The sequence below is a fragment of the Rattus norvegicus genome, chromosome 1 (assembly GCF_036323735.1).
Source record: "Rattus norvegicus strain BN/NHsdMcwi chromosome 1, GRCr8, whole genome shotgun sequence".
Classification (NCBI taxonomy): domain Eukaryota; kingdom Metazoa; phylum Chordata; class Mammalia; order Rodentia; family Muridae; genus Rattus; species Rattus norvegicus.
In genome coordinates this window covers 72,595,050-72,621,924 of record NC_086019.1, presented here as the reverse complement: position 1 = coordinate 72,621,924, position 26,875 = coordinate 72,595,050, and the positions used below count along the sequence as shown (strand labels likewise).

The 26,875-nt window shown below is 36.2% G+C and overlaps 1 protein-coding gene across 1 annotated transcript; it reads right to left on the bottom strand.

The window, feature by feature from the left end:
- LOC134484883 (vomeronasal type-2 receptor 116-like) lies at nt 1-26,875 on the bottom strand. Its single transcript, XM_063280764.1, has 6 exons — nt 26,661-26,875; nt 15,400-15,691; nt 14,167-14,967; nt 12,834-13,061; nt 11,683-11,800; nt 1-923 (listed from the first exon to the last, which is right to left on the bottom strand). Exons 1-6 carry the CDS (start codon nt 26,873-26,875, stop codon nt 1-3), a joined length of 2,577 nt encoding a protein of 858 aa, XP_063136834.1.

The window sequence follows — 26,875 nt, the reverse complement described above, 5'->3', positions numbered from 1 at the left end:
TTACGAAGGTTTTTGTCTCCTACTATAGGTTTTGTCCCTTCCATAATGAAGTGAGTTCTTTTCTGGCCTTAATAATATGATGTAGCACTTGGGAGCAAAGATGATACCTAAGAGTGATATACTGGAAGCCAATATAGAGAAAACTTCCATAGCCACCATGATCTTTCCTTTTGTGCTGTGGTAGACAGGGAGAAATGTGACCCAGACACTGCAAAACACCAGCATGCTGAAAGCCAGAAACTTGGCTTCATTGAACGTATCAGGCAGATTTCTAGACAAAAAAGCCATAAAGTAGCTCCCTAGCGCTAGTGTTCCCAGGTATCCCAGGATGCAGTGGAATGCAATAGATGAGCCTTTGTTGCAAATGAGGATGATGTGTCCATGCTCTGAGTGAGCATCTTTATCAATAAATGGAGGAGAGGTTGTCAGCCAAATTCCAGAAAGAGCAACTTGGATCAGGGTGCAGATGGGAATAATGTAATTAGGGGCTCTTGATATCAGTAGCCATCTCCTCATTTTTCCTGAAGCAGTGATCTTGAAGGCTATCACTACAGTGATAGTTTTGGCCAACACAGTAGAAAGAACCCCAGTGAAGAGAAGTCCAAAAATGTTTTGCTGCAGGATAAAGGATGCTGTGCTAGGACGGCCAATGAAGAGCAAGGGACAGAGAAAACAGAGGAACAGAATGATCAGCAGGGTGTAACTGAGAGCTAGGTTATTGGCCTTGACAATTGGGGTGTCTCTGTTCTTCAGAAACACCACAAGAACAACAGCTGTGAGTGAGGAAAAGCTCAGGGACATGAAGCTGAATGCCTTCCCCAAGGGTTCATCATATGCCAAAAATGTAACAGACTTCTCTAGGCAGTGGATCTTCTCTGTGTTTGCATAGTGAGTTTCTGGACACTTCACACACTGATCCATATCTATAGAAATGGAGGTTATAGTGAGTGCATACTCTGGTTTTCCCTTTTATTCTAAAGCATTTCCAGCACACTGCACTGCAATCATAACAATTTTGCTTTGTTTATGATGCAAATATAAAAACACTTTCCAGATAATATGTCTCAACTCAATTTTCTTTTACTTCATTCTGACATGAATCAAACAGCCCAAATGCTTCTTCCTTTGCCTTTACACACATGGTCCTCTTGCATTTAGTGACACAGTTCTATCTGTTTTCAAAAAAATCAGAACACTACCTAACTTTGCTCTGACATGCCTCTTTATTACTACAGCTACATTCATAAGAGGATATTGGACTTGAATCCAGTAAGAGTGCATCATTTGGAATCTAAATCTTATAATGAAGTTCTCCTATACATGTCCCAAATGTACCTACATTCATAAAAATCAAGTCAAACAAATCAAATCAAATCCATACTGTTCCCTAAGTTTCCACATTCTCTGAAAGAATTTTAGTGAATTAGTAGTCTGAAATTCTTGGAGCCTTAAAAGGTTTCACCTGTGACACAGTTCTCATAACTCTGTACAATACTAGGTATGTAACACTAGATACAGAACTTCTCATATATTCCTATGCTTATTGAACAATGTTGGAACACTGTGTCCCTGATAGATTGTCAATTTATCTTAGATTGTAATGCTCACTTATAGATTTTTGCCTTATATTCATTATGTTAATATATCTGCAATTCTATAAACCCATTAATTTTAATATATCTGATTCTTTATACATCATCACATTACCAGTTATATTCCATATATAGAACATTATGATCTTGATTTTCTTTAACAGAGAAATAAAGAAAGGCCCATCAAACTAAACAAAGCAACAATGAAAAACCTCACTCTTTTTTTTTTAATTTTTTTATCTTTATTAGCTTGAGTATTTCTTATTTACATTTTGATTGTTATTTCCCTACCCCGTTTCCAGGCCAACATCCCCCCAACCCCTCCCCTTCCCTTCTCTATGGGTGTACCCTCCCATCCTCCCCCCCATTACCACTCTCCCCCCAACAATCATGTTCACTAGGTTAAAAACCTCACTCTTATGCTCATGTACAAACACACTAGAAAAAATATAAAGTTGTAAACCAAAGTATAAGGAAAAAGTCCAATACCTCCAAAAGAAGTCAGGAGAACAGGTGGAGGCTACACTACTCAGAAAAACAGAGCTTGCTGCACCAAGCTGGCTATGAGAAGTGCTGCTCTTAAACCGTTCAGAGAATTCCTTCTGAATCAGAGGTCAGGCAGGTCCCAAGAATATTCAGGCCACAAAGACCAGCAGAGCAAAGAAGAAACAGAAACCAAGGAGCAAAAATCAAGTGCAGAAAAGAGCATTGAGACTTATAATGGTCCCAAACACAGACACTTAAAAACAATCAACAATAGTTTGGGCAACATGCCACTACCAGAGTCCAGCTACTTCAAGACAGTAATACTGGAATATTTCAACACAGCTGAAGCACAAGAAAAAAGTTTATGAAGATGATTCTGTCCTTAAAGCAGAAATGAGATAAAAAAAATCCCCAAAAGAAATAGAGTAAAGACAGATATATATGGAGGAAATAAAAAAAAATCCTGAAATGAAAACTGAGAAATACACTCCCATTCCAGCCTGCAACCTCTGCCAGGCAGATGATCAGCTCGTTTACTCCTCAGAAGACAGCATAGTCTGAAGGTCTGCTGCAGCCAAGGCAAGAGATAACCTGAGTACATGCCTGGCTATAGAACCCACAGTCTGAAGACTTCAGAGGATACCTGCAGTAACCCAGGGACACAGAAGGCAGTCTTCAGACAGTAACACGCAGGCCACTTAACACCAGAAATAATCAGATGGCAAGAGGCAAGCACAAGATCATATGCAACAAAAGACAATATACTTTGCCACCATCGGAACCCTCTTCAATCATGACAGCAAGCCCTGGATAACACAACACACCTGAAAACAATAATGGTACCTTAAAATCCTATCTCCTGAGGATGGTAGAGTCCTTTAAGGAGGATATAAATAATTTACACTAAAAGAAAAACAGGAAAACACAGTAAACTAGTAGAAGTTCTTAAAGAGGAAACAAATAAACCTCTTAAAAAATATAGGAAAACACAATCGATTGGCTTAAAACATTGAACAAAGCAGCCCAAGGCCTAAAGATATAAGTGGAAACAATAAAGAAGGCAGAAATGGAAGCAGCCCTGGAAATGGAAAACCAAGGAAAGATGTTAAGATCTACAGATGCAAGCATTAATGACAGAATATAAGAGATACAAAAAGATTATCTCAGGCATATGAGATACCTTAGAAGATACTGACCCAGCAGTCAAGGAAAATTAAAAACATAAAAAGCTCTTAACCTAAAATATCCAGTAAATCCAGGTCAAAATGGGAAAAAAAAATCTAGGAATAACAGGAAGAGAGTAAAGATTTCCAGCTCAAAGGACCTGAAAACATCTTCACCAAAATCATAGAGGAAAGTTTCCCCAACTGAAAGAAAGTGATGGCCATAAATGTACAAGAAGCCTACAGAAAAACAAGTAGATTGGACTAGATAAGAAAATCCTCTAGTCACACAATAATCAAAACACTGAATGCACAGAACAGCAAAAGAATATTAGATGCTGTGAGGGAGAAAAGCCAAGCAACATATAATGAAAGGCACACCAGAATTACACAGGACATCTCAACAGACACCCTAAAATCCAGAAGAGCCTGGACAGAGGCCATACAGACCCTAAAAGAAAACAAATGCCAGCCCAAGATACTATACCTGGCAAAATTCTCAATCATCATAGGTTGAGACACCAAAATATTCTAGGACAAAATGTTTAAACATATTTATCTATCACTTCAGCCCTACAGAGGGTTCTAGAGAGAAAATTCCAACACAAGGAAGTTATCTATACAAAAGAAAAAACAAGATATTGATCATCTCACAACAGAACCTAAAGGATAGAATCACACACACAATGCTATCTGCAACAACAAGCATAACAGGAACTAGCAATCATCTGTCTTTAATATCTCTCAATGTTAACATACTCAATTTCCCCAGTAAAGATACATAAGGTGAGACTGGACTTGCAAGCAGGGTCCATCATTTCGCTGCAAACAAGAAACACATTCCAATGACAAAGATAGTCATTACCTCAGAGACAAAGGCTGGAAAAAAGTCACCAAAGCAAATAATTCACACACACACACACACACACACAGAAACACACAGAAACACACAGAAACACACACACACACACACACACAAACAAGCACACACAAACCAAAAACAAAAACAAAAAATAAGTGGGTATCTTCCTATTATCCAGTAAAATAGACTTTCAACCAAAAGTTAACAACTAAGATGGGGAAGGACACTTCATATTTATCAAAGCAAAAATCAACCTTAAAGGATACATACATTTATAAAAGGAACTTTACTAAAGATCAAAACACACATTGAACTGCACAATAATACAGGAGACTTCAACACCACACTCTCACGAATGGACAGGTCATTGAAACAGAAACTAAACAGAGACACAGTGAAACTAACAGAAGATATGAACCAAATGGATTTAACAGACATCTGTATAACATTTCATCCTAAAACAAAAGAATATACCTTCTTCTCAGCACCTCATGGTAACTTCACAAAAATTGACCATATAATTAGTCACAAAATAGTCCTTAATAGATACAAGGATACTGCAATAGTCCCATGCATTCTATCAGATCACCATGAAGTAAGGCTGGTCTTCAATAACAATAAAAACAACAGAAAGCCCACATACACATGGAAGCTGAACAATGTTCTACTCAAGGACAACTTGGTCAAGGAAGAAATAAAGAAAGAAATAAAACAGTTATAGAATTCAAAGAAAATGAAGGCACAACATACCCAAACTTATGGGATATAATGAAAGCAGTGCTAAGAGGAAAGCTCATAGCTCTGAGTGCCTCCAAAAAGAAACTGTAAAGAGCATATATTAGCAGTTTGACAGCACAGCTAAAAACTCTAGAACACAAAGAAGCAAATTCACCCAAGAGGAGTAGACAGCAGGAAATACTCAAACTCAGAGCTGAAAGCAACCAAGTAGAAACCAAAAAGAACCTTGCAATGAATCAACAAAAGTAGGAGCTGAATCTTTGAGAAATCAACAAGATAGATAAATTCTTAGGCAAACTAACCAGAGGGCAGAGAGACAGCAAACCAACAGCCAATATTAAGTTAAATAGAGAGATACTTGAATTAATCATATTAAAACGAGGAATAAGACAAGGATGCCCACTCTCCCCGTATCTATTCAATATAGTAATAGCTAGAGCAATTAAAACAACCAAAGGAGATCAAGGGGATACAAATTTGCCATGAAGAAGTCAAGGTATTTGCAGATGAAATGATCACATACATAAGCAACTCGAGAAATTTTACCTGGGTACTTCTACAGCTGAAAAACAACTTCACCAAAGCGGCTAGATATAAAATTACCTCAAACAAATTAGTAGCCTTCCTTTGTATATAATAAACTGGCTGAGAAAGAAAATAGGAAAAACATATCCTTCAGAATAGTCACAAATAGTATAAAATATCGCGGGGTAATTCTAACAAAACAGGTGAAAAGTATATATGACATTTACTTCTAGTCTCTCAAGAAATTAATTGCAGAGGACCTCAGAAATTGGAGAGATCTTTCATGTTCATGGATTAGTAGGATTAACATAATAAAAATGACCCTCCTACAAATAAGCAATCTACAAATTCCATGGTGAAATACCCATCAAAATTACAACACAATTCTTCACTGACATTGAAAGACAAATTCTCAATTTCATATGGAAAACCAAAGACCCCGGATAGAAGAAACAATTCTTTACAATAAAAGAATTTCTGAGGGAATCACCATCCCTGAATTCAAGCTATATACAGAGAAATGGTGATCTAAAAAAAAAATACTGAATGGTATTGGTACAGCAACAGACACATTGATCAATGGAATGGAATTGATGACCCAGATTTAAAACCACACACTTATGGACACTTGATCTTTGACAAAGATACCAAAAAATATACAATGGGAAAAGAAAGCATCTTTAATAAATGATGCTGAACTTACTGGCAGTTAGTGTGCAGAAAAATGAAAATACATTCATGTTTGTCACCTTGCACACAACTCATGTCTATGTGAATCAAGGACCTCAACATAAAATCAGATATACAGAATCTAGTGGAAGAGAAATTGGGAAAGAGCAAGTCTTCAATTTACCGACAGGGGCAAGAGGTGTTTCTTACGGAGAACTCAGATGGCTCAGGCTCTAAAGTCAAGAATTTATCAGTGAGACCTCAAGAAACTGAAAGGCTTCTGTAAGGCAAAGGATATAGTCAATAGAATAAATCAAGCTACAAATTGGGAAAATTTTTATACTAACTCCACATCCAATGCCATGCTAATATTTAAAACACAGAAAGAACAAGTAGCTGCCCTCCTAAAAACCAAAAACTCAATCAAAAGGGGGTTATTGAATTAAACAGAGAATCCACAAAAGAGAAATCTCAAAAGGCTGACTTGAAGAAATGAGGAAAATCTTTAGTAATCAGGAAAATGCAAATCAAAATGACCCTGTGATTGTACTTAACACTAATCAGAATGGCTAAGAGAAAAAATTCAGGTGACATGTTGGAGAGAATATGTAGAAAGAGCAACAGTCCTCCTTTGTTGGTTTGACTGCAAACTAGTACAACCTGGAGATCAATCTGGAGATTCCTTAGAAAATAGGAAATTTATTTACCTGAAGTCCCAGATGTACAACTTTTGGGCATATGCCCAAATGATGTTCCACCATCTCACAAATGCACATGCTCCACTATATTTACAGAAGCCTTATTTATCATAGCCAGAAGCTGAAACAACCCAGATGTCCCACAAAGGAGGAATGTCTACAGAAAATGGGGTTCATTTACACATGCAATACGATTCAGCTATTAAGAATGAGAATATCATGAGTTTTTCTGGCAAATAGATGAAACTAGAAAATATCATCCTGAGTGAGGTAACTCAAGCACAAAGGACAAGTATCATATGTACTCACTGATAAGTGGATATTATCCCAAAAAAGTACAGAATAATACAATCCAAAGAACTCAAGAAGGTTAACAAGCTAGAGGTTGGGGATTTAGCTCAGTGGTAGAGCGCTTGCCAAGGAAGCGCAAGGCCCTGGGTTCAGTCCCCAGCTCCGGAAAAAAAAAAGAAAAGAAAAGAAAAAAAAGAAGAAGAAGAAGAAGAAGAAGGTTAACAGGCTGAAGGGCCCAAGTGAAGCTGCTTCAATTCGACTTTGGAGGAACAGAAAAGTAGAGAGTAAAAGGAAGGCATAACAAGGTTGGAGAACAGAATGGAAGGGAAATTGGGGAATGTAATCAGTTACTTTGGGCATAAGATTGAAATTCTGAAGGCCAGCAGCATGAATGAAAATATTCAATCTTGGGAGGTGGGAGATAGGAGGTGGTGAGACCCTCTAGAATATACCAGAGACCTAGTAGGTGAGAGACTCTCAGGACTCAAAGGGAGTGACCTTAGATGAAATATTCCGTAGTGGGTACAGCGAACTTGTAGACTTCATCTCCAGTAGAAAGACAGGGCATCAACCAGAGCAATTGGATTTCCATCCCGCAGTCACATACACAGAAATGTTCCTGTCTAATAGAACTTCAGGGACAAAAATTAAGAAGAGACTGAGGGAGAGGAGGTCCAGCACATAGTGGGACTCATCTTAAGATGATGCTCCAAGGCCTGACACTATTATAGATATTATGGTATACTGACAAACAGGAGCCTAGAAGGCCTGCCTTATGAGAGGTCAAACAAGTAGTGTACTGAGACAGATGCAGATACTTATATCCACCCAATATCTGAAGTCAACAACCTTTGTGTTTGAATGAGGGAAAGACTGGAAGAAGTTGAAGAGGAGGGTGACCCTACTTGAAGACCAGCAGTCTCAATTAACCTGGACCCCCAAGATTGCTTAGATACTAAGCAACCAACCAGGAAGCCTACACCAACTGGTCTGAAATGCCAGACCCCTATAGAACAGAGGATTTCTGGCTCTGGTCTCAGTGAGAGAAGAAGCATCTAACCCTTGAGATACCTGAGACCCCAATGTGTGTGTGTGTGTGTGTGTGTGTGTGTGTGTGTGTGTGTGTGTGTGTGTGTGTTCGTGTGTGTTGGTATATCTTGTTGAAGACAGGGGAGGAGGAATGGGATAAAGATCTGTAGGAGAACAGAATGGTAAGTGGTATAAGGAGTAGACTGAAAAAAAAAGATTAAAGGTAAAAAAGAAAGAATGCCAAGAAGCAAACAAACACATATACGTACAAATTGGCAAAGGAAATTGTTCAAGGACAGAAAGTGGAAATAAAGCAATAGAGAAACCACAAAGAGGGATTTCTGGAAATGAAAATTAGGTAAGTGAACAGGAGTTACAGGTGCAAATATCACCAACAGAATGCACAAGATGGTATAAAAGAATCTCATGGGTTGAAGATTTGATAGAAAAAAATAAATGTATTGCTCAAAAAGGATATTCATCTAAAAACTCCTAACACAAAACATCTAGTAAATCTTGGACATTGCAAAAGACCAAACCTAAAAGTAATAGATATACAAAAAAAAGATTTCCAGCTGAAAAACCCAGCAAACACATTTAACAAAACTACAGAGGATTGTATCATTGCATAACCTGAGATTTGGGGCTAATATCCACTTATCAGTGAGTGCAAACCATGTGTGTTTGTCTTATGATTGGGTTACCTCACTTGGGATGATATTTTCTACTTCCATCCATTTTCCTATGAATTTCATGAAGTCATTGTTTTTCATACCTGAGTAGTATTCCGTTCTGTAAATGTACTACATTTTATGTATCCTTTTCTCTCTTGAGGGACACCTGGGTTCTTGCCAGCTTCGGGCTATTATAAATAAAGGTGTGTTGAACATAGTGCTTTGAAATAGCTTGTTTTATTTTGCATCATCTTTTGAGTATATGCATAGGAGTAGTATAGCTGGGTCCTTGGGTAGTACTATATCTGATTTTCTGAGGAAACTCCAGACTGATTTCCAGAGTGGTTGAACCTGCTTATTATCCCACCAACAATGGAGGAGTATTCCTCTTTATCCACATCCTAATCAACATCTGTTCTCACCTGAGTTTTTTTTTATCTTAGTCATTCTGACTGGTGTGAGGTGGAATCTCAGTGTTATTTTTATTTGCATTTCGCTGATGACTAAGGTTGTTAAACATTTCTTTAAGTACTAAGGTCATCCAGACACTGTCCTAACTGGGGATCCAGACCATATACATATAGCCACCAAACACAGACAATATAACTGATGCCAAGAAGTGCATGCTGAGAGGAGCCTGAAATAGCTGTCTCCTGAGAGGCTTTGCCAGAGCATGACAAATACAGAGGCAGATACTCACAGCCAACCATTGAACCAAGAAAAGGGTTCCCGATTGGATGAGTTAGAGAAAGGATTGAAGAAGCTGCAGATGTTTGCAATCTCATGAAAACAAAAATACCAACCAACCAGAGCTCCCAGGGACTAAACCACCACCCAAAGAGTACACATAGACCCTAGGCTCTACCTGCATATGTAGCAGAGGATGACCTGGTTAGGCACCAGAGGGAGGAGAAGCCTTTGATCCTGCCAATGCTGGACTCCCCAGAGTAAGGGAATGTCAGTGCGGGGGAGGGGGCAGGGAAGTGGTTGGGGGATGGGAAATGGTGGGCAGATGGAGGAAACAACCTCTTAGAAGAAGGGGGTTGGGGATGGGATAGGGGTTTATGGACGGGAGACTGGGAAAAGGATACCATTTGAAATTTAAATAAAAATATCCAATAAAAATAAAGAAAATATATTGTAGAGGAATGACTTTCTAACCTTAAGAAGGTTATAAATATAAAAGAAGTTTGCAGAACATCCAGTGATTTGATGAGAAAAGGAAGTTCCCAAGCCACATAATCATCAAAACACTAAATGTACAGAAGAAAGATTATTAAAAGCTTCAAGAGATAAAGACTCAATAATGTATAATGGCAAATCTATTAACATTACCCCTGACTTCCCAAAGGAAATCCTAAAAGCTAGAAGAGCTTGTAAAGATGTCTTGCAGACCATAAGATACCACAGACGCTAGCCCATACTACCACAGCTAACAACTCTTTCAATCACTATATATGAAGAGACCAAGATATTCCATGTCAAAATCAAATTTCAACAATATCATTTCACCATCCAAGCCATACACAAAAGTAGTAGAATTAAAACTCCAACCTAATGAGGTAACTCTACTCAAGAATACAAAAGAAATAAATAATTTCAATAATACTCTAAAAGCCAGAAGGGGCTACAGAAATGTTCTGCTGATTCTTGGAGATGACAGATGCTAGTCAGCAAAATTTTTATTCCCCATAGATGGAGAAACAAGGTATTTCATGAAAAAGTCATATTTAAACTATATCTATCTATTAATACATCCCCATAGAAAGTTCTAGAAAAAAACTTCAATACAAGAAGATTAACTTGTGAAAACACAAGCAATAAATAATTTCACATCAGCAAAACTGAAGGAAGGGAAAACACACACACACACACACACACACACACACACTCACACCACTATTACCACCTCTAAAATATTAGGAATTAACAATCATTAATCATCAACATGTATTAAGATTTATGACTCAATTTCCTAATAAAATGGCACAGGTTAATAGAATGAATATTAAAACAATATCCATCCTTCTATTGTTCACAAGAAATACATCTGAACATCAAATATAGACTTTACCTCAGAGTAAATGTTTGCAAAAGTTTTTATAAGCAAATGGACCCAAGAAGCAAGCAGGTATAGCTATTCAAACATCTAACAAAATAGACTTAAAACTAAATTTAATCAAAGAGATGGAGAAAGACATTTTATGTTCATCAGAGAAAAAAATATACCAAGATGATATTTGTGATGAGCGCCCACATCTGTAAAATAAACATTATTGAAACCTAAATCACATATTGAACCTCACACACACATTAATAATGAGAGAATTAAATATCCTACTTCACCAATTAATAAAAATTAACAGAGAAATAATAAATTAAAAGACATTATGGATCCAAATGACCAGATGGATATCTACAGAACATTTTACTCAAAAAAAAAAAAAAAAAAACACACCTTTTCTCAGCACCTCATAGAACATTCTCAAAAATTGACCACATACTTGATCTCAATGTAAGTCTCAACAGATTGAAGAAAACTGAAATACACTCCTGTATCCAATCAGACCACCATGATTAGAGTTAGACTTCAACAACAACAGAAATAGTTTAAGTCCTATAAACTCATGTTGCTTTGTCATATCAATAGAAAAAAGCTAAGTCAAAATGCATGGTGAAATGTAGCATATTACTTTGTTGTAGATAGAGTGGTTTTCTGAAGTCAGTCATAACTACAATGTTTGAAGAACACAAAGCAGGTATGAATTTCAATGTCAAGCGTGAATTATTTATGTTAGAAAATGTACTGTAACCTGTGACATTTGGAAGGGTGACATTTTTAATAAAATTCATTTTTAACTGAACTGATTGCAGCTCACTTACAGATGTTTTCCTTTTGCTTAGATATTGCAGATGTCGACAGGTTTGAATGTCTTCTTCATGACTGAGACTTACCTGTCTCATTGGAAACCTCATTCTCTGAACAAGGAATGCAGTCAAAGCAACAGGCAGCCTTGTGGTGGGTTTTCCTGAATCCAGGATGACAGCTCTCACTGCATACAGACTGTGGAATCTGGGAATACAATGTGTAATAGCAAATTGTCAGGTTTTTAATGGAATCTCCAATAGAGTGGTTTTGAAACCATTAACTTGTTTATGTCAATTTCTCTAAATGCAGATAGTTGAATTGTAGTTAATATTAATGAATCATTCACAAGCTCATATGGAAAATGCTTGACTCTAATAACATGAATTTGTTAGTAAATTGTTGAAAGCTCTTGAGTTGAGTCATGAAAGTAAAATTTTAGGTTATTGGCATCATATCTTGGTATGATCACAAGCCTACTGCCTCTTTATTCTTTAATACAAACACAAATCATTTTTCCTATGGTAAAAAGTTATTCTTATCAATTCATAGGTTTTAGAAACATTATAGAAAGCAATCTAAGAGAATTATGGGAAAAGTTGATTTTAGATTAGATTACTGGAGTTCAAAAGATCATCTCTAGTAGTGGGTGACCCTGATTTAATGGTCATGGTTCCTGAGTAAATGAAAGGCCAAAAGGATGGTAGCAGCAGCACTGAACAGTCTGTGCACCCTGATTGTTGATGTAATGTGAGTCATTGCCTCCACCCCTAAGAATATAGCTTCCTCCATTGATAGAATATACTCTCAAAATGTGAAGCAAGAGAAAACCTCCGATATTGTTTCATTAGGTAGCATTTTTGAAACAGAAGAACAAACCACTAACACAGCTACACATTCTAATCTTGCTTTTCTGTCCTGAAAGGAGCCTAGAAGCAAAAGCCCAACTGACCATGAACTGAAAATTTCCAAGCTGGAATCAAATAAATATTCTGTCAGATGATCTCTGATGATGATGAAAATCATGCTGAAAAGATTCCGTATGTATAGAATTAAGTAAAGGAGCTGGTGCCATTAAGTAGTTCATTAGTCCAAATTAGGTGTTAAGATAACTCTCTTTTTAGTGTCTATATTATCTTTCTATGAATGGGTCCTGTTTGAGCAATGAAGTCTTGACACTCAGAGATATATTTTTGATTTTTACATACGAGCCAACATACTGAAGTAGCTTGCAACCCACCTCTGTCAATCCTGTGGCCCATTGTATCATGTTTTGAGTTACAAACAAAGTCTGGCCCTCTAGAACACTTGCAGAAAATGTTCCTACATTCACAGTTAGCCCAAGACCTTTTGGAAAATTACAGAAGTTGAAAATGTCATACTGTACATGTGATTTCCTTTTCTCATCCAGAACCACATTGTCTCCAGCAGGATTGATAAATTGTTTGTTCTTTAGAAAAGGGTGAAGCTAAAAGAGATGCATATGCTTATGTTACATAACTTACTGAGAATTTAACCAGAAGCAGAAATAGGAAACACCTCCTTTTTTTTCTTTTTTCTTTTTTCTTTTCTTTGTTTTTGGGGGGGGGAGCCGGGGACTGAACCCAGGGCCTTGCACTCGCTAGGCAAGTGCTCTACCACTGAGCTAAATCCCCAACCACTGAAACACCTCCTTTTGATTCTTAATATCTGATATGAAAAGCACCTTTAATATAAGATCAATATCATCTAAAATATGATATCCAAGGATAATGAAAACATCATTAGACTTCTAAAGGTTACAGTCAGTTTCATTAAAAACTTTACAACCAAGTACCTCTAAATCATGACTGTGCATGGAGAAAATTCTCAGCTTCTTTGAAAATATAATCATACCCAACTAAATTTTGCAAACACTTAGAGTTTCATACTATAAAATGAATGATCTTATAAGTGATCATTTAAAAAACATAAGCATTTTAGAAGTGTTCAGGTACATTGTGATAATTTTTTTTATTAACTTGAGTATTTCTTATATACATTTCGAGTGTTATTCCCTTTCCCGGTATCCGGGCAAACATCCCCCTCCCCCCTCCCCTTCCTTATGGGTGTTCCCCTCCCAACCCTCCCCCCATTGCCGCCCTCCCCCCACCAGTCTAGTTCACTGGGGGTTCAGTCTTAGCAGGACCCAGGGCTTCCCCTTCCACTGGTGCTCTTACTAGGATATTCATTGCTACCTATGAGGTCAGAGTCCAGGGTCAGTCCATGTATAGTCTTTGGGTAGTGGCTTAGTCCCTGGAAGCTCTGGTTGCTTGGCATTGTTGTACATATGGGGTCTCGAGCCTCTGTCTTGTCTGTTATTTGAAATCTCTGGAGTAAATGGAATTTTCATATTGAAATTTTTACCAAGAAAATATTGCATGGCCCTTTGAAATGCAACTATATATTGACTTAAAAGGGATTTTTCTTTGTACAGTCTCTCTTTCAGGTTTTCTCCAAAATAGTCTAAAGTATATATTGCCAATTTAGAGTGCATTTATAAAACCTTAGAGTGCAATGTTGCTTATGTCACAATACAACTGAAGTGTCATCACATGCCAGGGGAAGAATGTCATTTCTTTTCCTTTTCCATGAGTTTGAAATTGATTGATAATCATCTCATGAAGGCTGTGGGCTACAACATACACAGCATTGTATACATTGTGACTCTCTTCAGTCATGGCCATTTCAAATATGTTCCCAGGCAAGAATCCCAAGGAGGCATTAGGCAAACAGTTTTGTGAAATTTTACAATCTTTCCTAAAAAATGAGCAATTGAAGAATGAGTGCCACAATACATGAAGATAAATGTCTTCTGGGTATTTGGAAGGATTGGCTGCCTGGATAAAATCTGTAAAATTAACAATTTCTTCATTGTGGTGTGAAAAAATAAGAGCCCCATGCAATGAATCTATCATGAAATAATCATCAAATCTGGAATTATCCCAGTGTGAGTTCAGAACCCAGACTTTCCCCATAGGTAACTTCTGTTTTATATTCACTATCAAGCTTAATAGAGAATCAGAGTCCCCATAAATGATAATCACATTTGATGATGATTCCAGGATCTGCACCTGATTTTTCCAGGATTTGGTCAAAAATGAACCCCTGCTGACAAGGATCATTTCCACAAATGCTATGCAGACTCCATTTTTATCCATCTCACTTCTCAAATCTGACAGTGTCTGGGCACCTTTGTCATCATCTATGATTAATAGCCCCACCCAGATCCACTTGAAATGAAGCATCAAAGATACAATGCCACGTGTCAGAGATGTATCCTTGGGGGCCACCTGGTACAGAGAAGAAAACTGTCTTTGTTCACTCAAGAGACTGTCAAAAGGCCCAAAAGTAAGCTGTAGGAAAAAAAATAAGAAAGAAAGAAAGAAAGGAAGAAAGAAAGAAAGAAGAAAGGAAGAAAGAAAGAGAGAAAGGAAGGAAGGAAGGAAGAGAGGAAGAGAGGAAGAGAGGAAGAAAGAAAATTGTCACACAGCTTATTTCAATTCTACAGTTAAAGTTTGAACACTGTATGAAAATCCATATTTGAAGATCAAACTTGACTTCCTATTAGTTGTCCAAAAAAGTACAGAAAATATTCCTTGGTTCAATAGTATGCTGTGCTGACTCTACCATTCATATTATAAGCTATAAAAGTATAGATGTACCATCAACTATATACACCATTTCCCTATCCATGAACATAATTAATTTTCCCTCATTTCCCTCACAGCATCCTAGCATGTCATCAAGTAGAGTTGACTCAATGTCCTATCTCATCACCCTCTCACCTGTGGAAATTTGTAAAGATCCAGCAGTGTCCCTATGTTTTCAGATATTGCCCATGATGGTCCTGTAAGTACAGCAGCTGAATTGCTCTTTCTTGGATTTCTGTAGTTAGAAATGACATGATCAGACCCTGACTGTGAGCCAAAGAGATTGGCTAGAATATTCCTTTGACCATGTGGGATATTGTGGACCTCAAATCCCAGGGATGTGTTGGGTAAAAGAAAGGGGTTGCTGTTGATCTCCTCAATGGCAAACTTCATGGCCAAAATACATTGGTAGTTCCTCAACTTAAACCTGGATAGAAAGTAGAAGAATATTAAGCATCATACCACATACCACATAATTTAGGTGCAATTTTAATGTAATTGCTATTTCATTTTGAATGCATCTGTTTCCTAAACGCCATGTTTAAATATTTTACCAATATTTGGTGGTATTAAAACAGTAGTATTCTTTCTTCTTTTACTCAGAAATAGTTTATTTTCATACAATATATTCTAATTACAGTTTGCCTCCACCAACATTTCCCAGGTCCTCCTTACATCTCGTTCCACCAAAATCTACACCCATTCTTTCTTTCTGTTGAGAGAAAACAAAATGCATCTAAAATTATAATAAAGTAAACTATAAGCAAATAGCCAGAATCGTACAAAATAAATATGCAAATAAATAAATTAAAAATAATCAAAGAAAAGGACAAGGATGAAAAATACATAGAGATGTAGAGAAATACTTCTTTTCATATACAAAAAACCATTAAAAACAACAAAAACATAACACATATGCAAAAAACTTGTAATAAAAAATTACCCTTCAAAATTCTATTGTTGATTAATTTTGTTTTCTACTTACTCCTGAACATGGGCCCTGGTCTTAATAATAGTTTGCATACCCAATGAGAATTCTTTGGTGGAAACTAATTTTTGTATTTCCCACTGGGTTTGGAAAGGAACTAGTCATATTTTGGAGACAGCTTCTGAATTAAAGAAGGGGGCTTGTCTCCACTTCCCTTCTCAGCACTGGTACCTCATCTGACCTAAAATGATACAGGTCTTGTGCATCCTTTCATAGTCCCTGTGAGTTCATATGTCTTGTTATTTAGAAGCCCTTCTTTCCAGAGTGTTCTCCATCTTCTCTGTCTAGTAGAATTTTTACCTCATCTTTTGCATCATTACATGAGCCCTGAGTAAGTTTTATGAATTCATCCTGCTTCTTGAAAGTGTTATGACGATAGTTGAATGAGACATTGATCTACCTAAAAGAATGTTCTAAGGAGTCATTTTATTGCTACATACTTTAGCAAAACAATACTGTTTGGTTCTCCCCAAGGTCCATGGACTGTTTAGTTTTAGGTTTTTAGAAACCTGAGCAGTGTTGAATTCCATCTCAGGGAGGAGTGAACCTTAAATCTAGTCAGAAATTTCTTGGTTAGTCCCATAAGCTTTGTGCCAATATTGCACTATTGCATACTTGTATGTTGCAGCCAGGAAACTGTTAATGATCAAAGGGTCTGTAGCTGGGGTGAATTGTACATTTCTCCTTTGATAGAGTGCAAAGTACTTTCCAGTACCTAGAATGCTACTCCATAGAAATAAAGGCTCTGGGAAGGCACTAGCTCAAATTCTTCGTGTCCAGTACATTGTATTGCTATCGTTTTCAACAGTAGTGCTTTCCTTAATTTTATATTGAACAACCAATAGCCTTGGCTGTAGTCTGAGTTGTTTGTATATTTCCATGAGGCTCATCTGGCCAACAACTCACCTAACCCATTCCGAGAACTGTAAGTTTCATTTTTTGGTGAGAATAATAGTTGTGGCTTGGTCTCACGTGTTATTTGATGAATCCATTGAGATTTCTTTCAAAGTATGTATAAGTTTTTGAGAAGCTTCTACTATATTAAGTTTTCATATGACGAATATGGCACACAGTTTTGATTCTTTAGGATGTTGCAGAACCCTGAATGTGGACCTCTCAAGACCTTGATCTCCAAAATGGATCAATTCATTTTCTATGTACCCATGATTAATTCTGTCCATCAATTAGAAACAGGTCTTTCATTTTCTGGAATTCAACTTCATCTGCAAGTCACACACACACACACACACACACACACAGACACACACACACACACACACACACACACACACACACACACAAACAAAAAGAACAAAAAAAAACCCACAAATGTTTCTTGATCAAGCCACCAGCTACTAAGACATTGTTAATTCATGAATACCCAGGTCATTCAACTGGATATCAGATGCCATTTCTATGATTAATTTTATGTGAGTGTTTGTGGGATATATGTACATAATTCTCTCTCTTCTCTCTTCTCTGTCTCTGTCTCTCTCTCTCTCTCTCTCTCTCTCTCCCTCTCTCTCTCTCTCTCTCTCTCTCTCTCTCTCTCTCTCTCTCTCTCTGTGTGTGTGTGTGTGTGTGTATCTATGCAAAAGGATGCTAGGCTTAAAACATTTACAGAAAGAATCATCATCATCCTTGTTTAATACCATGTCATTTTATAACTCACAGGACAGTTGGGATTCTCCTGCCTCTGTCCCACATTTTATAAAGAGCAACAGGTTTACACATGTGCAGTGCAATGCCCCTGCTTTTTTTTTTCCTTTTTAACAAACAATCTGTAGATGTACATTCAGGTTTCACATTTTCACTGTAAACATGTAACCTTTTTATCTATTTACTCATTCATTAAATACTAGTCAATAGGGAAAAAGTAATATACGCTTTAACAACAAAATTTATACACATGGGGAACTATCATTATAGTTCACGCAAATAATACAATATCCATACATGTTAGTTTAATTAGGATAGTACTTTGTAAAAAGTTAGCTTGAATTGTGTATCAAAGTTCATTCTTGTGTGACATATTTTTAGTAACTCATAAAAATGCAATATTATTTTCTTCATTTTTGGAAAGAACATTGGAAAGGGAGATAAATAACATCTTAAGTCCATAAGAAAACAAAACAATCTTGGATGATCCAGAGGAACCCTGTGTATTTAGTAATCTATGCTTTTTCTCAATGAACAGTGACAATCTAAAACCAAAAAAAAAAAAAAACCCAAATATTACGATTTTTCTGATATAAGAGAAGTAGAGTTATGGGAAAGTGGAGATATTTGGAAGAAACAAAACAGGGCACCTTAAAACATAGGTGTGTGGACATGTTTCCCATTTTATATCCATGTATTTGATGCTTTGAGTTGAATTTACCATAGGATGAGAAACTAGGGATGAACCTCAATTTTCTGCCTGTCACTTTCTAATTACACCAAAATCATATTCAAGACAGTGATTTTTTTTGCTCATTTTGCATTTTCTTTTCACTTCCATGATGAATCAGAAGATTCTAATTTTCTTCATATGTTAATTTGACCTATTAAACTATGAGTAACATCATTTGCATCTTTTGTGTATATTTATTTGGAAGAACTTTTTTTAAGATAGTAGATTGTATCGCGTAGATAGTATCTATTTTTAGATATTAGATTAATTCCTTACTATGAGACAATTAAGATTATAAAATATTAAATATTTATCATGATTTTCATCTAAACATATGAACACTAGGATTGAGAAGGTGCTCACTAAGGAAAGTGCTTGCCATTTCAACATGAGAAATTGATCTTGAACCCCAGTACTCATGTATCTCACAGTGAACACTGGTGAACACTTTGAGTTCCAGTTTAGGAGTTCAGGAGAAAAGTGGATCCCTACATCTTATTCTTCTCTTATTTAGACATTATAGTCTACTCCCAAACAACGAGAGACCATCCTTGGAAATATGGCTGAGTCCACTCAGGTCATTGATCAATAATATCTCTCAACACCATTGGCCTCAATATTCAGGTAAAAAGACACATGTTAACAGAATGTTTGCCAAAATAGGATCCATCATCCTGCTGTATAAAAGAAACATACTTCAACAATACAGATAGATATTACCTCAGAATATAGGGCCAAAATGTCTAAGCCAATAAACCCAAGAAGACAGCTGGAGTAGACAATCTAATATCTAATAAAATATGCTTGAAACCAAAATTAACCAAAGAAGTAAGGAAGGCCATTTCACATGCATCAAAGGAAACTTCTACCAAGATGATACCTAAATTCTGAACTTTTATGCCCCAAACACAGGGCACACACATTTGTAGAAAAAAAATGCTATAGAAAAATTGCACATGGAATCACATACTTTAGTAGTGGAAGACTTCAATCTCATCAATTGTCAGGACATTCATACAAAAACTAAATATTAAAATACAAAATTAACATATATTATGAATGAAATGAACCTAAAAGATATATATATATAAATATATATATAATATTTCACCAAATCAACAAAAAATATACCTTCTTCTCAGCAACTAATGGATCCTTCTCAAAAATTGACCACATAGTCAGTCGCAAAGCAAGCATCAACATACACAAAAAATTGAAATAATGACTCATATCTTATCAGATAACCATGGATTAAAGCTGGGCTTCAACAACAACAGAAACATCATAAAGCCTACATACTCATGAAATTGAACAACTTTCTACTCCATGATCGCTGGTCATAAAAGAAATAAAGAAAGAGATTATAGAATTTCTAGAATTAAAGGAAATCAAGGTACAACATACCAAAATTTATGGGACACAATGAAAGCAGTACTAAGAGTAAAGTTCATAGCACAAAGTGCCTACATAAAATAGAAAATTCATATATAAGCAATTTAAAAGTACACCTGAGAGTTCTAGCAAGAAGAAGAAGAAGAAGAAGAAGAAGAAGAAGAAGAAGAAGAAGAAGAAGAAGAAGAAGAAGAAGAAGAAGAAGAAGAAGAAAGCACACCAAAGAAGAATAGAAGACAGAAAATACTCAAATTCAGGACTGGAAAAAAATCAGTTGAAAACAAACAAATAAGCAAACAAACTAAAAAAAAAACATACAAAGTGTCAATAGAGCAAAGAGTGAGTTCCTTTAGAAAATGAACATGATAGGCAAAACCTTAGACATATTAACCAAGAGACAGCATATCCTATACTTTATTGTCTATCAGAATCACAGTACGAGAGTTTTTACCTGTTTTCTGATACTTTGGATTTTGACAAACTCTCTTGTTCTGACACGAACCTTCATTAACTCTTTCAAGACAAATCCCGCTGTCTGCCCATCCAACGTTTTGTCCTTGTATACAAACTCTTTCAGACAAATCTGTGTGAATCAAGTATTCTTGAACACATGTTCTCTCATTGAAATGTCAAATTATGAAATTATGCATTCTTACAGAAAATTGTCTTATCCACTCCCAGTAACTAAAATTTGTCCTTCACTCTGCAGCTTTGTGTGAGATTGCTCAACTCCCTTCTGCATACTGAGATTCAGTCTGGTCTGGGCTGAAACAGGTGTAGCCCATGCTTTCAAAATTGTGGTAAATACCTAAGTGCTACTGCTTTATTATGTCTAGATGTTTCCAGATATTCACCCATCACCTCTAGCTCTTACATGTTTTACGGTCTTTTGGAATTTTGTGAGTATAATAATGAGATATGCTCCTTTCTTTGATGAACATTCTCTTGCCTCTTACTCTATGAACTTGCATTTGTTGTGCATCATTGTGTCTATCACTGCCTATTCTAAAATAGTAGCTTCTATGAGTATAGCAATATTTACCCATATTTCATCTTAGGTCTCTGGATATCCAGCTTATTGGTCCTGAAACTTTAGGCAGTGTCATGGGTTTACTACTTCTCATAACATGGATCTCATGGTCGACCAATTACTGCTTGGCCACTTCCACAGTTTCTGTTCCACTTTTCCCGCAACACATCTTAAATGTACGAAAATTGTCTAAGGTTTTTTGGTGTTGTTGTTTTTGTTTGTTTGTTTGTTTTGTTTTTTGAGTGTTGTTGTTGTTGTTGTTGTTGTTGTTGTTGTTGTTCTGGGCTGGTGTCCCAGTCCTTCCACTGGAATTCTTGCCGGGTTACAGGAGATACCCAGTTTAGGCTCCATATCTTTCATTATAACAGTCTTAGCAAGGGTCATGCTTATAGATTCCTGGAAGTTTTCAGTGCACTAAGTTTCTAGTTTGTCCCCAAGATGCCCCCCTCCATTCCAGTTGTCTCTTTCCATACATTCTCTTTCCATCTTCCACTGACCTGAGCCCTCCTGTGACATCCCAATCTTTTCTGGTATCAGAAAAGATTCATTTAGCAACTTATAGAAACAGATGCTGAGATCTAAAACCAAACATTAGGTGGAGCTTGAGAATCCTGTAAAAGAGGGGGTGGCACGATTGTAGAAACCAGAGAGGTGAAGGATACCACAAGAAAATCCATAGAATCAACTAAGCTGAGCTCATAGGGACTCAGAAAACCTGCACTCATGACCAAGAAGCCTTCATAGGATAGACTAGTCCCCTTGCATATATGTTTCAGTTGTGTATATAGTTTGATCTTCTTAAGGTACTCCTAACAGAAGGATCAGGATATGTCTGTGGTTCTTTTGATAGCTTTTGGGACCATTTTCTTAATACTGTGTTGCTAATAGTAGTAGTAGTAGTAGTAGTAGTAGTAGTAGTAGTAGTAGTAGTAGCAGTAGCAGTAGGAGCCTCTATGACAGGTGTTGGGGGAATCAATATGTATAATGATATATTGTTGGGATTCAGTTTTACATTGTATCAATGTAGAAGGATAATAGTAATTGTTTCTGTAATAAGGCCTGTATTTTGAGTAATTGTCAATTCTTGACACAACACTGGTGCAAGAGGTGGGTATTGTCATGTCAAGCAGAATTTACTCCAATTATAGTATGAGCTATTAATCTCATGAAAACTGTCTTAGTTTGCTTCCTGTTTTTTTTCTTTTCTTTTCTTTCTTTCTTTCTTTCTTTTTTTTTTTTTTTTGGTAAAACAGTGACCAAGTGAAACTTGGGGAAGAAAAGAATTATTTTGCCTACATGTCCATAAACATGGGAAACCATAGCAGGAATCAAAGTAGCAGCCTAGAAATAGGAATCTACCTTACAGAGACAACAATAAAGCAAATTTTCTAGCTCGCTGCTTGTGAATTTCTTAACCTGATTTCTAATATAGCACAGAACTACTTGTGCAAGGATGGCACCACACACAGTAGTCTAAGACCTTACACATCAATCAGTGATTGAGAAAATGCTGTGGAGTCTTGCCTACAGGCCCACCTTACAGAGTAAAACCTTCAATGAAGAATCAATCTTTTCATATTTGTCTAGATTTATGCCCAATCAGCACAGTGTTCTTTTTACTCTTGTACTAGGGGGCAAATCTTACCATATTTACTGTTGTAGTTCAAAAGGCTGATAGTTATATGGGGTTGGTGCTTACTTTTTTCCTCTGACAGTGTTCAGAGCATCTTCTCACATTGAAAAAGCTAGCCATCAAGGATGAAGCTCTAGGATCTAGTTCTGTTTGAATTTTCTGTATGCATCAACTCAAGTATGGATTTTCTTCTTCAATAGGGTCTTACCATTATGTTCTATAGAGCAGACAAGAGCAACAGTAATAATCTGTACTAGTTTGGTCTTACGTTGAGGTTCTTGATACACTGAACTCCTCATATGATAGAGTGCTAAAATCCAAAATATATAATAACACAGAAAAAACTAAATATCAACAAGACAAATAATTCAAATAAAGGCATGGTACAGAACTAGACAGAGAATTCTCATCAGAGTGAACTCAAATGATTGTAAAACACTTAAAGAAATGTTTCACATCCTTAGCCATCAGGATAATGCAGTCAAAGTGAGTACTACTCAGTTATTAAAAACAATGGTTGCATGAAATTCTTAGGCAAATGGATGGAAGTGGAAAATATCATCTTGAGTGAGGTAACCCAGTTACAAAAGAACATTCATGGTATGGTATGCACTTGCTGGTAAGTGGAAATTAGCCTAAATTTTGGAATACCTAAGAAAAATTCACGGATTGTATGAAGCTCAAAAAGAAGGAAGACCAAAATGTGGATGCTTCAGTTTTTTTGAAGGGAGAACAAAATACTCATGGGAGGGACAAAGAGTGGGGCAGACTGATGCCAAGAGGTGCTTGCTGATAGGAGCCAGACATGGATATCTCCTGAGAGGCTCGGCCAGTGCCTTACTAATATAGATGAGGATGCCTGCAGCTAACCATTGGACTGAACAGAGGGACAAAAATGGAGTAGTTAGAGAAAGGACTGAAGAAGCTAAATAGAGAAATTCTGCAGTTATATTACATTGCCAGACAATTCTAACACTATATGTAATATACTTCCTGCCTTATAAACGTCCAGATAAAGTTTCAGTGTCTCATGTTGTTTGTCCATTATGCACCTGGCAGCATTTAGTGAACCACCCACATAAAATATTGTTCTCAAAATATATTCAACATGTGAACATTCTGTACCAGAACCATTTTGTCCTCTATCAACCAATGGTTTATAAAATCATTGTTCGTTTCACATAGGATGAATTGTCATCTTCTACCCAAAAATAGTTACTGAGTTCATGATGGTAAATGAATGTGTATAAATATGAAGTATAGCTCAATCAATGCAAAACTTAAAGAAACTGCTGGAAATGATTTTAGAACAAAACAGGAAAGATGTGCCATATCTGAACATTAGAGTTTGAGAACTAATAAACATGTCTTTTACAACTAAATGTTTGTGTAATTTTGTACCTTCAGTATGAAATATCAGACCCATTTAACGTAGACAAGTTGTAAAAGGGTTTCAAGCAATCAAGAAATAGATATTTATGTCCTTTAATTAGAAAACTACTGAAAACTGAAAATTATCCACAGAAAAGTAGAAAATAACTTAAAGTTTCACTTTTTTCTTCTAATACAGAAAACTTTTCTAATTATTAATATACAAATGAATATATAACTGCTATAATGAAACTTGGACATACTAAGTACATGCTTAATCAACTATTTTTTAAGTTAGTGTGAGGGAAAAGCATTCTAACACACAATGAAAATGTCTTTTATTGGGGTTGGGGAATTAGCTCAGTGGTAGAGCGCTTGCCTAGGAAGCGCAGGGCCCTGGGTTTGGTCCCCAGCTCCGAAAAAAAGAACCAAAAAAAAAAAAAAAAAGAAAAAGAAAAAGAAAGAAAAAGGAAAAAAAGAAAAAGAAAATGTCTTTTATTATTGCTTTGTAAGGAAATCAGCTACCATGCATGAAAGTTCTATAGTGTGTATGTGTAGTCTCATGAATTAATCTGCTTTAATCAGATGGTAGGCGTATTACATGTATTTTGAACCTATGAAATATTCATTTATTGTCATCTTAATTTTGACACCAAGAAAGTTAAATTCATTTATAAAATTAGACCACACCAAAATACATCATCAAAAATAATCTAGTTGCACTACTTTTGATCTTCTGTAGTTATTATGATTCAGTATAATTTTGCAGGTAAAATTAGAACATGAAGAAATTTAAATGAATAAAGAGAGAACAATTTCTCTTGGAAATGACATATAATGTCTCTTACACCTATTTAAAACATTTTATTAAATGTATGAACGCAATTGTGACCCTTGAAGTTTATATGCCTGCATGTGCCCCACCCTCTATTAAAAGTATATTTAAAAAATGTTGCCTAAATCAGACATGTTATTTTATAGCTTTCATAATCATAAATTCATTTTGGTTTTATTTCTAGCATCATAAGGTAATATATTGCACTTTTACTGCACTCTCTCCTTAGGTGTATTAAACAAGCCACAGAGGTCAATTTTCTAATTGAATTTAACTTTTTTGCTGTCAAAATTAAGAAGACAGGAATTAACTTTTATAGGTTCAAAATATACAAAACATGTCTACCACCTGAGTAGAGCAGATTAATTCATGGATCTATATGTAAATAAAAGTGTGGTTTTGCAAGCATGGGGTTGCTGAAGTACATCCTGAAGGACTCGGGGTGATAGACAGTGGTGCCTGAGCTGTCCAGACTGGAAAGCAATGGAGAAGAGGAAGAACATGGATACCATCAGCTCTAAAGCAGAATAGTCTCCATCTTAGTATGCATGGTGCAAATGTCTGGTAGATCATACCACTTTGTAATCTTATTTGAATTAATCAATGAACCCTGGAGCTAGTAGACTCTACCACAGATTATTATATTATTATATGTAAATTCCCTGCACTGAGTTTCTTATGTTCATTTCTGACTAAACAATTGCAATACCCTTAATTTCCAAAAGACATTCCCCACATGAACATTTGTATGATTCACTGATGAACTAAGGGTTTAACTGCTCATGCACATTTTAGCAAACACAATAATCCCACAGTGATAATAATCTGTCCTCAGTTCTATGTTTATTTTAAGTGAATTTTCATCTATTCTCTCCAACATAATTCCTGAATGTATTTCCATATTCTATTGTTGAATGGAGACTTGAGAGCAAGCTGAAATTCTCGTTTTCAGATACTTATTGGGTGGTTACCTACAGCAACTGACATTCTGCCTGGGATAAAATACACCTTTCTTCCTTTAAACACTGAAATGCATGATTGTTTCTCATTATCAGGATTTAAGAAAATCAAACATTTTTTGTCTGACTTTTGTCTTATATCTTATATCTTTGAGAATGTCTAGAAACATTTTTTCAGAGACCCAAGGAAAATCAGTATGTGCATAAAAGTTCATTCTTGACAGTGGACAAATACACATTGTCTATATATGGAGCAAATAAGTCAATGTTATCAGAGACTACAAATATTAAAAGTTAGATAAAGTTATTTCTAAAGCAGAGAGGAAGTCTCAATTCCTAAGTTTGACATTCCTGCTTCCAAGTCATTATCAGCACACAGAGACAACATTTGTCACTCCAGTGTCACACAAGGAAATTGCTTGAAAATAACCTCAGTCGCATTATCTGTTCTCATAGGAGTACAGCTATATTTGCAGAACCCCCTCAAATAGTCTATTAAACTTTTAGTATGTATTTATTTTCCTGTAGAGCTAACATTGAAAACATTCAAATTTTGAGGAGTTGTAGGCAGGGCAGATAATATGAGGGGATATGGGGTAAAAAGCTTAAACTCCTTTGCCTTTGAAAGTACCAGGTGAATCACCAAAAAGAAGCATTGCAAAAGGATGTAGAAATGGAAGAGAGAAAATGTCTTAAAGTGGTAAAATGTTAGAATAATGATGTTTGAATCTGTCCTTTTCCAGGCATAAGAATGTCAAATATTGAAACAGAATAAATAAATGTATAAAGGACTCACTCGATCATAAACTCTTTAGTAAATTTAGTCATCCTCCAATCAGTTGTTTTGTTGAGAGGGTAGGCAGCAAAAGGAGGGAAAAATCGAACAATCACCACGTTTCCTTTACCATTTAAGCGGTAATTCATCCTGACTAGGCACTCACTGCTTCTGTAGGAGCCTGAAAGAATTGGAATCTGCAGAAACCAAGAAATAGAAATCCATGAGAACTGCAT

Coding starts and splice junctions, on each gene's coding strand:
- LOC134484883 (XM_063280764.1), bottom strand. CDS start 26,875: ATGCAGTTCTCATGGATTTCTATTTCTTGGTTTCTGCAGATTCCAATT. Junction 13,062..14,166: donor TGACATTCTTCCCCTGGCAT/GTGATGACACTT, acceptor CATCTCTTTTAG/CTTCACCCTTTTCTAAAGAA. Junction 11,801..12,833: donor GGGCCACAGGATTGACAGAG/GTGGGTTGCAAG, acceptor TTGTATTCCCAG/ATTCCACAGTCTGTATGCAG.